The sequence below is a fragment of the Lissotriton vulgaris genome, chromosome 5 (assembly GCF_964263255.1).
Source record: "Lissotriton vulgaris chromosome 5, aLisVul1.2, whole genome shotgun sequence".
Taxonomy (NCBI): domain Eukaryota; kingdom Metazoa; phylum Chordata; class Amphibia; order Caudata; family Salamandridae; genus Lissotriton; species Lissotriton vulgaris.
In genome coordinates this window covers 420,650,898-420,668,266 of record NC_141693.1, presented here as the reverse complement: position 1 = coordinate 420,668,266, position 17,369 = coordinate 420,650,898, and the positions used below count along the sequence as shown (strand labels likewise).

Sequence of the window (17,369 nt, the reverse complement as noted above, 5' to 3'; positions counted from 1 at the left end):
CCCCTTATGGCAAATCTCACCTACAGTTGTTCTCTCCCGAGGCATTCTGAGGACCCTCTTCTTGAAACTTCTCTGGGGACTATTGTACCCCTGGAATCTCTAAGGATCCCAAACCACATGCTCCTTTGACGTCCCACCAGAATTTCTCAAAAATCTTCTCAGAGGCACCTCTGTGAACTCAGTCTCTTCAGGCATGTATGAAGATTCACCTTCTATACTCTGGATCCTCCACATGCACATGTTAGTTAGTAGTCTTGGTCTACAGCCTAATACATCTTCAACGCAAGTTTTTTTGTGAACTCATGAACTTGAGTCAACTGAGTGCCTGCTCTCACTCACCTCTCACTTGACACCTTGCACAGGCATCACTGTGCACCCACCTTCTTCAGAGATTTGCAGCCCAATATTCCTCAATTCTGTGTACCTTCAATGGGTATTTCTCAGGTCCCTATAACAATCATTTACAAGCAGGCACCGGTGATGTCCACTGGTGTAAAGGTATCTTTGAAAAACATTCTCATTTTGTCAAATGTAAGAACCATCACCAAAGGAAGTTCTGGAGTTCCCAAGAACATGTTAAAAACTCGAATCCATTAAGAAACTTTGACCCCCAATTAACCTCGACCAATGTTAGGGGACATTATCCTCTCAGTCTTATCTCTGAGGATCTCCTTTTTAAGGTCATCTCTGGGCACTCTTCGCCATAAGGCTTGCCTGAAAGTTATCGCTGCCCCTCCCCAGAACTGGTGAGAATCCTCAGCCCTCCAAGTTCTCCAACTCCTCCTCATTCTCGTGGCTCATTCTTTGTGCAACATGTCTGCACATTTGGTTTGATCTTCTAAACCACTGAAGACATCTTCGCGGCTCCCCTATGCGGATTATCTTATAGAGTCTTCGTTCCCTAAATGCCCCTTTTTAATACCTTACCAATTGCCTGGTTCAGCAGTTTTCCTTCCACCACTGCCATCCTATGTCTGATGACGACAGGCTGAGTAAAGTACTAATCTGTTTTGGGTCTGTAAAGCATTCAATGCAATGGGAATTCCACCAGTGAATTCTGCACTGGTTTGTGGAGAGATTGGAAGAGTAAGACTGATAAACCCATACACTGGGACCTAAGTGCTTCCTCAACATGTCACTATGCTTATGATGAGATGCCTCCTCCCAGGCTGGGCTTGGGGTCCTGGCACAGCTGATAATCTCAATGAAATGAAACTCTTCTAGTGAGACTGTGGCTGCTCCAAGCATGAGGCCAGGAGGTACTAGAGGGAGCGCGATTTGGGAATGCTGAAGGCAAGAAGATTGTGGCGCTGCCAGAGCATAGGAACCTTTCACATCGCCATTGCTGTGCCAGTGAAACCCAATCAGATTTACTGTACCTAAAACAAAAACAACTAAATGGCTGGCATCGCATTCCAGTGTACTGGTATCCCATCTAGGGCGAGCCCATATATCTGTTCAAATATTGTAGGGTTCAGTCAGTGAGAGCAGTCTGATGCACCGTGTGCCAGGGTCCGAGTCTCTGGCAGGGCTGAGTGCTAGGAAGTTCTGGTGGTGAGAAGACAGAAGTGGAGTTTTCCTACCCAGAGCCCTGAATGATAGAGATTTCAGCTTTGAGGGAAGTCTGTCTTTTTGATGACAAGACCCATTGGCAAACTCTTTATCTGACAACCGACACCCAATAACGAGTGGTTCCCCATGCATTCTGAACAGGCCTGCATACTTTTTTGTTTCTGGTGTGCGGTAGCGAAATAGTCAAAGGTTCGCTAAAGTTTGCTTTTGCTTTCTGTGAAACAGAGAAAAAAAAATCCAAAGAGAAGCCAAAAACATGAAATGTCATTTAGTCAGACATGAGGGCATATTTACAAGTCCCTAGCACCACCGGAATACCATTTGTTTTGACGCTCTGGTGGTGCTGTGTGCTGGCCCATATTTACAAGGCCACGCAAAGTCACTGTGTGGCTTTAGACGGCCTTCTAATATGGCTCTCTTTTACACCATATTCTGTGTTATAGGGGCGTTTCATGGGTGCTGTTGTGGGTGTTCCCACGCAACACCTATGGTTTTTTGACACTGTCCCAGATTTGCAAGGGTTGGTAAATCTGAACAGAGCCAAACACTATTGCTTTTCAAGAGGCGGTGTTAAAGTGGAGAAGCGTGGCTCAATGGTTAGAGCGGCAGACCCTGATGCAGAGGTCTGGCCCGGGACTAGGGTTCAATTCCCGCATCGGCGGCTCTTGGACTCAATCTCCCCGGACCTAATAATTCTCGCCTCGGTGCCTAATCTAATCATGGGTCTCACTCTGTGACACTGGGCAATAGCTTGCATAATCTCCACAACGGCCCCAGCATCGCTTGGACGCCTGGCTTCACCTTGTGGGTGCCCAGGAGTGGACATCTCACAGGAAAGCCAGGAAGGGTTCCACAGCGGTATGAATACAGCGCTACGAGACCTCTGGGTAGAAGGCGCTATATAAATACAAACACATTTACATTAACATTTTACATTTAAAGTGGCTCAACGCAGAGAAATGCTTTTATTTCTCCTTGTTTTTTTGCTCTTTCTATGCGTTATGCATTCTGCAGCACACATAGAAGGAGCAAAATACCATTCATTGTTTTTGTGCAGGAAGATGTCCCTTCCTGCACAAACATAATCATCCCTGCAGCCCAGGCACCCTTGCACCATGGTTCAAAAGTGCCTGCATTGGCACATGGCTGCTGTTTGTTCACTGGTGCAGGGGAGAGCACATTACTGTAAATACCGGGCATCCCTGCATTTTTAAATGACACAACTCGGCAAAGTAAAATTGCTTGCGGCTCCGCGATGGACCATTTCATTGTAAATGCCTTTAAGATGTGAAAAAGTCGATGCATCCAATAGAAAAGGTTCGTAAACGTTTTCCTAAGATTCTTAGTAAAGAGGTCTGAAAAGGCTTTATTGATGTGAAATGCCATGTCTTGATTGAGACACTGCGAGGTTTGACACGAAGGGCTGCGTGGTGATTGGTGGGTGGCCATTTTGTGATGTACAATGTATGTAAGGTTTTAGTCCTGCGATATAAAATACTGTGTAATGACTGGAAAATCACCCTTCTGTGATATTAATTCTCTGCAATGATAGGTAGACCACTCTTTTGTGATCTAGCAAGATGAATATTAGTGGTTGTCAAACTGGCCTCATGTGATGTTAAGTAGTGTATGATAATTGATTGGCCGTCTCACTAGGAGTTCCAAAATAAAATACAAACACTTTGCAAGTTCTTCTCGTTGTGAACAGTGTTTTGTAAAACAAACTAAAAGAACTGCAGGCGCCCAAAGTTTTCTTATTATCCTGCTGTGTTGTGAATGATGCCGGGGTTGCAACTTTCTTCTACCACCCTAAACTTCCTGTAGCTTTTCTAACTTTTGCGGCTCATTTTCCATGCTTGCTTTCTCCATTGTCACTGTATCTTTCACTTCCTCACTTCTCCCTCTTCCTCCGGGTCAAAGTCTGATGATTAAAAACAAGCCCTGGTTCCCACAAATGAGTATCGTGACCACCACCTGCAACCACCGGCACAAATTAAGCTTGGATTAACCCCAGTCTACAGTGATTTACAGTTTGAGCACTGATCCGGTCACAGATCGAGGATATGGACAAGCAATGTGAGATATCGGCTCGCAGCATATTGTTATTTTAATTGCCAAAGTGGCGTGGAAAAAGCTCAAACAAACAAATTCAGAACCTAAGGTAAACTACGGGATAGTAGGTTAATATGACCTAGCTGGCCATACTTATAAAAAAATGGTGTCTATTTTGAATTTGTTCATTTTTTTAATGATATCCAGGCTTTAGTCACATTCGTTCCAAAACCGAATTAAGGTTGGCCTACACATTAAAGTCAGCTGGGGGGTTGGCTAGGATTGGTTTGTACATAAGTAGAGCGCAATCATAGTTGGTTCATACATAGTATGGTTTTTGTTGAAGCTTTATCAGTTTTGGTCTATACATTATTGTCATTTGAGGCTCAACCAGAGTGGGTCTGTACAAACCATGTCAAACCATAAAGCATGGGGCTAATTTGCAAGTTTTCCTTCAAAACTACCTATTGAACCATATTGTGTTGTCAAATGGTTATGCCTGGCGCTGTGGTGCAATATGATGCGAGTGTCAAACCATCTGCCAGGGCTGCTGTCCGCTCCTGTATTAAAAACCTGCAAACCCACAAAGAAACAAGCAAGCAAACCCCATAGTGTGAATGCGCCCGTTTCAATGAGTCTTTCCCAGGGATTCTTCCGCAATAATAATTTCGAAAAAATAGAACTTGATGGTGATGTGAATATCATATTTTACCAAAATTATTGAGGACAAAAAGCCATGGATTTTAGAAAGAGTTCTAAAGAGCTCAAAAAAGAATGCGGTAATTCGAGTTAGTATTCATCTGCAGCAACATCAGGAAAAATGTATGTGGTATAAACACTTAATGGGCAAAGGAAAAAATGTTTGTTGCCGAGATTACATATTGCCTGAAAAAGTGCGTCCCGCGGATTGTAATTATAATGCCTGCGATTGGAGAAAATCACCAGTTAAAAAAAATAAAAGTGGCAAGACAGACTCAGCCCATCACCGTTTATCTGTGAACACCCAATCAGAATTACTGTACCAAAAACAAAACCAACTGTGTAAATGGCTGGCATCGCTTTCCAGAGTAATGGTAGCACTTCTATAGGGTGATCCCACATATCTGCACAATTTGCCAGGGTACGGCCCTAGGTGTGGAAGGTGTTTCTGCATTTGTACATATTTATACTAATAAAGTTTTACGAATTAGAAAGTGCAGTATAAATATTGATGCAGTGAAAAACAAGAAGATAGTAATAGGGATTAATAAGAGTTGCGAAACCAGAAAGAATAGAGGAGACGAGGCGAGTGCGAGGATGTGCCATTGAAAATAAATGTCTCTTCAATACAGGATGCCTCTTTGTCATCATGGGTGGCCAGGGCTCTGCGAGGCAGCTTAGCCATCATTTACTCTGCCCCGAATGACCTGCCTGTGCACGAATATGAAAGGAGAGCAAGAAAGCTGGTAGGGTGGCACAAAGCATCCTACCTCAGGCAGACACCAAAGACCTGGGAGATGGCTCATCTCAGTTTGGGGGCTGTAGGCCTTGCATGGTATGGCATAGTGAGATCACTGGGTCACACTTACAAAACATGACAACACCAAAATGCAGGCGTGGCCAGCAAAGGTAAGAGCGGTGGGTGGTGGCGGGGTTTCTCAGAGTTGACATTCATCTCTCTGTGAGAGCGTTAGTTTTCTGTCTCTTTGATGTGCTACTTTACTCCTCAAATACTTCCCATGCTGTTCCCCAGCTGTGTTGCTCCCCACCCATACCAGCCTGTCTATAAGAACATAGCAACAGGCTTTTTTTCTGTATGGCTGAGGGGCAGACTTTAGGGTTGTTTATATTTTATGTCCTGTGTTCCAAATGTTAAATGAAAGCACAAAGATTGGCTCACAAAGGCTTGTATGACCCTGGGGGAACGGTTGTCTGCCCCATTCTCTCAACTGGTGTGTAAGGTAAGAGGTGTACTTAGCATGACATTTCTCCTGGACGTTCATAAATCTGCTCTCTTTTGTCCTGCTGACCATCAAATGGCTGAGAGATGTGGAAAGTAAATTAGGCCTTGGAAGCATTTCCTTTTACATTCTAACACTTTCTTAGTCTTTTTAGATTCTCTGCAGAGTTTCTTGAGTGAAACGTATTTGAAAAGTAAACCATGCCATTTAAAAAGATTAAAAACAATGAATTCAATGTTCAGTTTTGAGCTACCATACGAAATGCGTTTGCTTTCCTTCAGTATTTTTCCTTTTTTCTACCTTTTGTAAACAATTCTTTACAAACAAACCTTGGCAAAGTCAGCAGCTTGGCACTCACATAATAAAGGCTAGCCTTATTGGCTTTACCAATGCTTGTTTTTTTCTGAAACACTTGCATCCTCCTTACAGACACATGCCTTTATCCAGTGGCAATTATTTAAAGCAGTAATGCTATTCCTGTAGGTTATTACTGACGGTTTTCAGCAAGATATACAAATATAACTACAAAATGTGATGAATCATTTACTACCCAGTTTTGCTCATGTTTTTGATCTCCCTTATCGCCAGCCAAAGGCTAGTGGGAATGGATCAGGACACTTGTTTTAATACTGAGCTATTTCTGCCTAGCTGTAATATTTTTAATTGCAATTGTTAGTACAAATCTTTTAATGGCAAACATATTCAGTAACTCAATTACACAATGGTGCTCTAAATTTCCAATTACGTGGTACTTTAATTGAGGCTCTGCTTGCGATGAGTTATTCAGTTAAAGAACACCCTGTACGGCTAACGCTGTTATATAAAGAAAACACTGCTTGACAGAAACTAATTTGTTCTAGAATGTTCTTTATAAACAGAGGTTTGAGCTCATAGAGGTCATTGTATGACTGGAACGTATCTGTTCTAGAACACACTATATAAATAGATGTGTCCTTCCAGACGTCACTCTATGAATGAAACTGATCTGTTCTAGAACACACTGTATAAACAGAGATGTCTCCTTCCAGACGTCACTCTAAGAATGAAACTGATCTGGAGCACAATTTATAAACAGTGATGTTGTCTTCTAGAAGTCATTATAGGAATTGAACTGGCATGTTCTAGAACATACCTTATAAACAGATGCTTTCTGCTCGAAGGAATTGTATGAATGAACTGGTATCTTATAGAACGCAGTTGATAGGCACTGACGTTTTCTTCTAGAAGTCATTCTATAAATCAAAATGGTATGTTCTAGATCACACCTTATAAAGAGAGCTGTTCTGTTCAAGAAGTCATTATCTGAATGGACGTGATCTGTTTTCCAATGCACTTTTAAACTGAGACTCTCTTCTAGTGGTCAGTGTATACATGGAACTGTTCTGCGGCCTTCTTAGTTAATCTACTGGATCCAACAGCTCTTTTAAAGTAATAACAAAGGCAGTGGGGCAGACAATTAGATGCGATTTTGCCAGGCCACGAGCAGAAACTGCGCATCCAGAAGTAGCAATGAGCCCTTGGTTGCAGCTTTGCTAGAGCAGGCCTCCAGCACAATTGTTTTTGTCAAACAAATGAACTGCTGAACGCTTAATAGATCCAGGAACCACTTGAAACCAACAATATACTGGGCACCTCCTGAGGCATGCAATCTTAACTCCACCATCAGTCATTTGTTTCACCATCTGTCAGTCACTAACATACTGTAAACATCCTGGTATAATGAATCACGTGACAGCATATACGCTTTCTCCCTTCATCTGTGATCCTAAAGTCATGCTCGAGCTCCCTGACAACTTGCAGTGTCTGTGGTTGCTGGTTTTTTGTGAGATGCACAATTGAGCATCTGCACGTCAGACTGCCATTGACATCCACAATACAGCAGGTGTGTGAAACGGTATAGTTTTATTATCTTGAAAAATGTGGCATGAACATTTTACTGACTTTCACAACATTACCGGAAATGACATTTTATTGATTTTAAAGACCAAGACAATATACTTGACATGCAAATAACAAACAAAACAAATTGAAACTCAGCAGCCATCGTAGAGGTGCCAGACCCGGTCTCCTGCCTCCACCCACCCCCTTCTCTCACACATAACCGACCCACCTTCCTCCCTCACAGTCCTGGTCCCCTCTGTACCCCAATCTCCCTCGACCTAACCCCCTGGACCTGTGCCTAGACCCCCCAACTAGGCCCCCCAGATTTTCTCATATTTACACAAGCAACCCCAACTCTCATATACCATTCTCTCCCTGACACTGCACTCACAGTTCCATCACTTCCAACCACTCCATCAGCCGCTGGCAGTACGAGCTACCCCAGTGTCTAGAAAGATCTCTCAGCCACCATATAGCCCAACGTTAATCAAAAGCTTAGTGTAAGAGGGAACCTCATAGTCTGTCCAGACCTAACAACACGCTCAATGCGGTCAATAGCAAGGGTACCCCTGCGGTCTCTTCCAGGTTCTTCGTCACTCCCACCCAGAAGAGTCGAAGGATTGGGCAGTCCCATAGTGTGTGGAGGAAAGAACCCCACTGACCATACTGCCGGAGACAATGATCGTCCATAGCCCTACCTATTTTGTGTAGCAAGACCCAGTTGTAATATGTCCGGTGCAGAATTTTTAGTTGGATGAGACGGAAGATGGCCACCTCCCCCCATCAGAACTGTAAAGCACCCCACCCGTCCTCCTCCTCTGACTCCCCCATATTGGCCTGCCATCTTTTTCATATGCGTATTAACCCCCCCTCCGTTTTCCTCATCAATGTAGCATACGTGAGGGAGAGGGCGTTGGTGTCCAAGGGTCAAGCATTATGCTTTCAGATCTTATTGCGGTTTGACAGTATCTTCTATGACTTTTTGTAGCCAGCACGACCCTTGTGAACAAAAAGTCCTGTACAAGAGCTGCAGGAGACAGTTTGGGGGACAAAATGTGTCTCGTGACACATTTACTGTAGGAACCAGTTTCTCATGGGTGATCGCAAGACTTTTATGCAAGGGGCACACTCCAGTAAAAATGTTATGCAAAAATTTCGAGAATTTTTGCATATTTTGATCTACGAAAAAGCCAAGAGCTTTACAAATCTCGCTGACATAATTAAGATGTCACCAAAGCCTACACTCTTCAATCAGAACATATATCCTAAACTTCACCAGCCATAAATCTATTCGGACTATCTCCATAAAGACAATAACGTCATCCTTGTAACTTTCTACCATCCCCTTAATAATCTAAACATCATCCATCTAGCCAAAACGCGTTCATTCTCACGCTGCATCTGTTCCATAGAACAATTCACCCAGAGCCCATCTACCCACTCATCAACGATGCCATCCATCCACCCAATCAGTTCATCCACGCACACCATCCGTACCTTCCAGCGAATACACAACACACCCATTCTATCTACCTGCCCACCCATCCACAACACATGCATCTACACATTCTACTTTTAATAACTCAACCATTCTATCCTTTCATCCATCCTTAGCCCCTCAAATACACACAAACAACCTTTATATTTTCACATCTCATTTGATGCACACCTCACCCACTCACACCTTACATGTCCTCCCAGGCCTCAGGCCTCCGCCCACACCTGTTCTATCCACCCACACCGCACCCCATTCATCTTTCATCACCCCATACATACATACATTACTCAAACACTCTATCTTCATCTGACACACTACCCACATAATACCACTTAATCTACGGTCTGTGGCTCACCATTTTTCTGTTGGATACAATGAGGTAAACTCTTCAAATGTAAGCGCACCAAACAGTTTAATGACATACCTCTCCTTTTTAGCACTTCAGCCTATTTGAGGGCCTAATGTTACATGGAGGAGGCTGAAAGAGTCCATTCCTAATGTACATGAATGGACATATTGTCTTATTTATTGGGAGAAGTATACATGTGATATGTTTCCTTGGTAAGGAAAGTATCTATCGGCAGCATGCTGGGGTTTATCTCAAGAAGTCAGTTGGAGATAAGGGCACACAGAAGACAAGGTTGCAGCAGTAGAAAGAGTTTAAATGTTCCAGCTCATGAGAGCAGGTAATGTAGTCAGTGCTGTAGAGAACCATGGAGAAACTTTTCCAGAAACCTATCCACTGGTTGAAAGGGGAGTGCTGAAACACTGCTAGCAGGTTATATTGGATACTGTAACCTAAAGGCAAGGACTGCCTAGAACACAAGAGCAGCCTGCAGCAGGACGCTAGGATTACAGAACAGGAGATGGAAGCCTACCCAGTCGTCTGTGCCTGGCCTGTTGCTACAGAGCAGGCCCTGAATCAGAGGTCTCATCAGTGGAAGGAACCTGTGAAATATCAGGAGATACTACACACTTCACCTTGAACTACAAGCAATTGCAGGGTCTCTGCGCAACACAGGGGATCATCACAAATAACTTAAAAATGCCTGTAAATGGTTCTGAACTCCTATAAGATTTATTCTAGCAACCAATATCAAGGGTTCAACAGGCCAAACCAGACTGAGCTTTCCCTCAGTCAACAGTCAGGCAAACACTGAGTATTTTACAAATATAAGGTTGTGCCTTTCGTCCTCCATGTTCTCTGCCATTTACTATATATGCTGGTATATATTGTTCCATTTGAATTGTTTTCCCCACACAGAGTGTTTACATATATACATGTTACTTGCCCAGTAGCTAGGAGCACCCGGACATAATTCATCCAATTCACATACCCATTAATTTATAAACCTTACCTTTTAATCACACCACACAATAATGAATCCACCTATTCACAACTCCCAGACAGACAACCAAACAATCCACAACCTCACATACTCTTTCAATCTACTCTTGATTTATACACCACACTGCCCACTCATACATTCTATCAGTATAGCCACACACCCAACTCACACACTATATCAATTCACTCCCTCCTGCCATAGATTACAATTCACACCCTTCAACCCGCCTCCTCAACCCAAACACTCACGCATCCATTCATCAAACCATAGTTGCATACACCTCATCATTAAACCACTCACACTCCAAAAAAGTTTAACGTACCCTCCTTTACATCTGCAAACTGGCATCTTTTAATCCACACAGCTACCTACACATCTGCAAACACACCCATCCAGTCACACATACATCAATACACCATCTCTATTTATTGACCAACCACTATTACGGCTGCACACCATATCAATTCACACGATCCAATTTTCGAAATGATGTATTAATTCACACTACCGATGCATCTACACTACCTCCCATCCATCAGCAGTCCCATCAACCATATACTTATACTAGGGGTTTGTACAAAATTATGAAACATTTTAGGAAAATTGTGCGAAGTTACGAGAAATACAAATTTGGCATTTAGCTCTATATGTGAGTGCAGAATGCATCCTCTCGTTCATTTTGGACACAAGAATGCATTTTTCACTCCCCCAAAAAATAGCACCAAAACACAAGTACTGCTTATGGCAGCCACTCGCATTTGAGTCATTTATATTCTCACGCTATAATTTGACTGAAAATGCCTTGTAATAATGAGACAGCGTAATGGTATAATTTTAGGAATATACAATAACAAGCATATTGTTCAATTCCCAAAATTAAGCAAATTACACTGGGATAATTAACATTTCTCCTAGGCCTAATACATACACAGTCTTCACCACCTTATTCATGTACACAGCCCATTTGATTGCATAGTCCAGCTCTACATCCACAAACTTTTTCACAAGTACCATCCAACCGAAGATCACTGCATACAGCCGCCCACAATGATCAACCACACATTTCATCAGGACTCACCCTAGCACCGAGTTCAATTAACACAAAAACCCTGCCATCCACACAATTTCTGTCTTTAACCCTGATCAATATACAAACCCCATCAAACCACTGACATCCCTGATTGATCAATTCACGCTACCGATTATTCCACATACATCTCTTTCCAGTTTACTCTACTCTCTGGACACGAGTGGCAGATATGGATATATATAAATACCAATAACATAAAATTGCATTTGCACATCCGTCACCAATGTCTTACATCTATGCATCATCCATCCATCCACACAACACAACATGACTGTACAGAGCACACTGAACAATCAATGCAGAACATTAATCTACCAGTGCCATCCACATGCCGCAGTCATTGCACAGGTTCTGTCCATCCACACATCCATCCATACACCCCCCCCCCACACAACTTACTCAGCTCTCTATGACATCATATCTTTACACATGACTGCTCCATGTGGCTCACCTTCCCACTCCATTTCTCTATGCTGCCCCTCACTTCCACAATACTCTTTTGTGACAATATCATTTCCACTATACTCCCAACCTCTCGTTCTCTAGCTCTGCATGTGCCTTGTCCTTCATTGGCCATGACTCTTCACTTCGTCACAGGCCTGATCTCATTACATTTGTTGTCTGCTGAGCATTCTGTCTATTCCAGTGGAACATCACCCAAGTAAGTGGATACTTGCTGATTGTCTTTTCCTGAATAAATTCAGACCCATCAACCACCCTCTTGTCGCAACAGCAATTCCTTTTTTAGGGCTCGTCCTTTTCCATTCCGCAGGAATGAATAGGACAAACCCTATTGGGGTGAAACTAAGAGCTAAACTAAGCTCTTGGAAATGTGGATTTCCAGAAGTGCACGAGACCTCGATGAGGTCTCGTAAACGCGCTTCCATCCGCCCGAGCCGCCTGCCTCCACATCAAAGCCATCTGTTGCTTTGCGCTCGGCCTCAGGCCAGCATTTCTCCTCCCCTAATTATTCACTGCATGGCCGGCCGACACATCAAAGGCTGCTGCTCCCCATGCGTCTCGTTCGTTATGTAAGTGATGTGGGCACGCTTTAGGAAATATTTGCTCGTTTCCGAATTTTGAAGCCCCTGTGCTTACATTTGTGATGGACTTTAAAAAAAATAATGAAATGATGCCTCATAGCTTAGCTTGGCTTTTCAACAACCTCACCTGCCTTCTGGCAAGCCTTTGACACAATTATTCGGGGTGCTTCACACAGCATGTTATGACTATTTTGCATGGTTTTCAATTATGGTTCTGTTTCTGGCATGGGTAGACTTAATTGCATTTTTGTTTCAGAGTGCAATCTCCGATGGGTGATTATCTCACGTTTCTGAAAGAAAATATCAGAGCCAGTTTAGCTGTTGGCCCGTGATTTTCTTACTATGCATTCAGTCACGTTTGTGTCCCTTGGCTGCGCTTACCTTATATCTTCATAACTTTGTTTAATCGTCTATTGTATCTGCGTTCCTCGGTTGTTCACGAGCGCCCGAGCCGCCTGCCTCTACATCAAAGCCATCTGTTGCTTTGCGCTTGGTCTCAGGCCGGCATTTCTCCTCCCCTAATTATTCACTGCATGGCCGGCCGGCACATCAAAGGCTGCTGCTCCCCATGCGTCTCGTCACCCTTCCTCCCTTGTTTAGAAGCCTGTGCTGGCCTTGCAGATTTATCTCTTCAACACTGTGAACAATGTTGCATGGTAAGCAAGTATAATGGAGCCATTGGGCATTGGTAAAGGACACTGAATATGACGGCTATAACGGGCATCAACAGATATTGTTTTCTTTGGCATTGTTCAGTGCAGCCAAGGTTCATTTTGTGCAGCTGCTGATGAACACACACAGTCTGATGTATGTCTTTGATGACCTACCAACCCCATCACAGAAGGGCTTTTAGAATGCCCACTCATCTCTATTAACTCTTACTGTATTGTCTAAAAATGGGCAATACATGGGAGATATTACAGCAACATATTTGTTCAAGTGTTATTTACATATTTTGTAAATGCACAATAGAGGTCTTGTGAAGTTATACTTTTTATTTTCGATGCCTTATGTTATTTAACACTGGTTGAGCTTACAGTAAATTGTTGTCTCATGTGAACTAGTTAGTTTACAAATTTGACTGCAAAGTTAATTTTGGCCTGTGCTTAAAGTGAAACCATTGTTCGCATATTTTACAGAGGCAGAGTTCAAACGCGCATGTTTTCAGGATGTTAGTTCTCTTGGTGTTGTGCATGTGTAAGCTCAGCTAAACCAGTTGCATGAGCTATAAACACAGAACAACATTTTGGGATGATCCATCAGTTCCATTGCATTAAAGTGCATACACTTCCAGTGACTGTGGTAATGGCAATGATATCCTGCGCATGAAAAGTATTTTCTTATGGATAAACAAGACATTTCACAGTTTTAGTCAACATGGTTGTTCTTGAGAGTGTAGAAAGTTGTCAAGAACCCAGGAATATGCTCAACTCCACATCACCGCTCAACTCCACATCACCGCTCAACTCCACACCACCGCTCAACTCCACACCACCGCTCAACTCCACACCACCGCTCAACTCCACACCACCGCTCAACTCCACCCCACCGCTCAACTCCACACCACCGCTCAACTCCACATCACCACTCCATCCATCCATCCCCCACTCCATCCATCCATCCCCCCACTCCATCCATCCATCCCCGCACTCCATCCATCCATCCATCCCCGCACTCCATCCATCCATCCATTCCCCCGACTCCATCCATCCATTCCTCCCCACACTCCATCCCTCCCCCGCCCCACACTCCATCCCTCCCCCGCCCCACACTCCATCCCTACCCCGCCCCACACTCCATCCCTTGCCCACACTCCATCCCTTGCCCACACTCCATCCCTCGCCCACACTCCATCCCTTGCCCTCTTGCCCTGCCTCTATCTCTCACCCTGCCTCTATCTTTCGCCCTCCCTCTATCTATCTATCGCCCTCACTATCCATCGCATCACCACAGCATCACTCAGGGGCACCACAACATCACTATGCGCTACCAGAGCATCACTGAACGCCACAGCATCACTCGTCGCCGCCACAACATCATTCAGAGCCACCACAGCATCAATCTGTGCAACCATTCATCAACAACTGATTCAAATATGTACTCTCAATGTTTCAAACTTTATTAAAAATGTCACAAAAAAAAGTTTCTTTCACTTCTGTTCTTGTATTTTCATCACAATAAAATACACAAAACATAATCTTCCAAAAAGTTATTTGCAAAAGTTTAAGCTATTGCCATTATAAATTACAATAACTTTTTTAAAAGTATTAAATATTGAAAAAAATACAACCCATTGTTATTTTTAATATTAATACATCTAAGTCAAGTAAATACAACACATATTGCATTACAATTGCTATAGGTGTCACGTTTGCAAAAGTTAACACTATTGGCATTGTAAATGACAAAGTTATTAATTTCGCTATTTTCAAAACAAAAACATAAATAAAAAAATTGTCATTTACAATACTAATACCTCTAACTTTACTAATGCGAGCTCTATTGCATTGCAAATGCTTGTACTGTAAAGTCTTACTTCCATGCACCAGTGATCTTAATCTAATGTGCTTTAAGGTAAAAACCACAATTTTCTTTGTCTACCCCACTGTAAACCAGTTGTGTTTGTTTCTCACAATAAGCAAATTACCTTTATCTTCTCCACTAGAATCATGACAGGCTATCCTGTGGCAAGGGTTCCATCCGCTGTGTGAAGAAACAGTTGCCGCCGCATTGGGTTTGAAACGCATTGATGCGCATGCTTCCGCCAATGTGGATGCATCAAAGCATTTCATAAAGTTTGACTTTACAGTGTTGTAGAATGCTTGGCAGTATAAGCCAGTGCACCCCTTACCCTAAGGTGGCCCGATGTAAAGTGGATTTTACCCCCCTTGTGTGCACATCATGCAGTGTAAGCAGACATGTGCCTTGGACGAATAGTTTCCGTATAGGTATACATCAGTTGTATAATGGAACATTTTAACAGTGCATGCTGGGCAGGACATGTTAATTGTTGATGCTTCATAACTTTACCTGAAGTTTATCGTGTCTTCGGTCACACCTTTTGCTTTGAGGGAAACTTGAAATGAGCAAAACCTAAAGGAAGGAAGACGGAGAGACAAAGGTGAGAGAGGCTTCTTCAGCGGTGGACATACATGTTTGACTTTTGGGAACTTTCAGAGGGCAACTTCAAGAGGCCAGCACACTGTAGCCTGTAGTGATGCGCAGGGAGGCCACCTTTCGAGAAAAGCCTCGATCTGAACCCAAATGTAACCAGTGATGAAGTCCTCTGAGCACTAACACCTGCCCTGTGCTGTACTGTACAGGAACACGCACAGAACACCGCAGTACTGTGAAACAACGCATACCATCCAGGGCCCTATTTGCCCTCATGGTCTCTTGACTCGCGTGACACACACTGAGCATTCAGTGAGTACCTACGTCTTCAGGGCACCATTTTGGACACAAAAGTTGATTTAAACACCAGGACAATTCCTCCTAAAGGCGCCTAATCTTTCAGATATTTGTTCAAATGCCCCCGCCCCAGGAGCAAAAGGTTAAACGTAGTTGAAAATGTAATATTAGAGTTCCCATCTTGGGGCTTTTTCCACAATAGTTTTTTTGTAGCCTTTAACAATTGCTATTTCTAGAACTAAAGTGCCTGAAACCTGTGAAGATGATGATGATGATGATGTTGTGTTCTGAGCGTTCGGAGAGTGCCCAGCATTTCAACCTCATCTTAAGGCAGTGAAAGTAATGGACATTGAAAGCAACACCAGAGAGTGCAGAGCGAAAGACTTGCAAAGGCAGAAATAATAAAAAGTGATAATGTAAAACCTGTGCAAAGCTATGGAAAATATTAGCACAGCCCTAGCCCAGTGGGTCTTAATCTGTGGTCCAGAGACCACCGGGGTCAGTGACACCTACTCAGGGGGGGTCCGTGACTGCTAACAAAAATTAAATAATGTTATCAGATTCATAATATATATATATATATATATATATATATATATATATATATATATATATATATACACATATACACACACACACATATATATATATATCCACCAATACTACAGTTCAGCACGCTCTCAGGAAATCGAGACACAGCAGCCCAGTATGAGTTGTGTTGTTTAATTCACAAAGGTTACCTGGGACATTATAGTTAGCCTCAGATTTCACTCATACAAAACCAGTGAACTTCAGCAGTTATAGTTACCTGAGCTTACTATAACTTACGCCTGCAATGCACTGCTTATGACCTCACATATTACATCACTCATGACTTGATCAGTGGCATCACTCATGACATCACTCATGACAGTGGTGTGTGATTGTCTGAGTGGGTCTGGGACTGGCTTCATAAGTGTCTCACTGGGCATGGGAGTGTGTGTGTAAGTGTCTGAATGGGTCTGTGAGTCGGTGCATGAGTGTGAGTGGATGTCTCCGAGGGTGCATGAGTGTCTTCATGGGTCTGTGAGAGTGTTGAGTGAAACTGAGTGGGTCTGTGAGTGGCCATGAGAGTGTTATGTGAGTGGGTTTATGAGCACCTGTATGGGTTTTTCAGTGTGTGAGAGAGTGTCTGAATGCATCTGTGAATGAAAGTATGTGTGTCTGAATGGTCTATGAGTGCATATGAGAGTGTCTGAGTAGGTATGTCATTGAGTATGTGAGTGCTTGAGTATTTGGGTAGGTGCCTTAGTGTTTGTGTGGGTGTCTAGCTGTGCCAGTGACTGGGCCACAGCGGAACCGCACCTGCCCCTTTTTCCAGAGAACAGTCCACAGTTTTGCACAAAATATCTACCCAAGTGCTTCTACTGGTTAAGTACTAAGTGCTACATCCTTGGGTAAATGTCAAGTATGTATTCTATTCTACAGCTGCGTAATGGAGCACGAGGAAATGTCACCGGTGACCTTGTGTGTGTTTTGGCAATGTGATTGGTC

At 43.2% G+C, this 17,369-nt stretch overlaps 1 protein-coding gene across 2 annotated transcripts in view; it reads right to left on the bottom strand.

Annotated features, from left to right (window-relative positions):
• The window catches only part of WDFY4 (WDFY family member 4), an 856,906-nt gene that overhangs the window by 177,618 nt on the left and 661,919 nt on the right, over positions 1-17,369 (bottom strand). For both annotated transcript variants that reach the window (XM_086921796.1, XM_086921797.1), the window contains one exon: positions 15,456-15,518. In XM_086921796.1, coding sequence (XP_086777922.1) covers positions 15,456-15,518 — 63 coding nt within the window. The remainder of the gene's footprint in view (positions 1-15,455; positions 15,519-17,369) is intronic.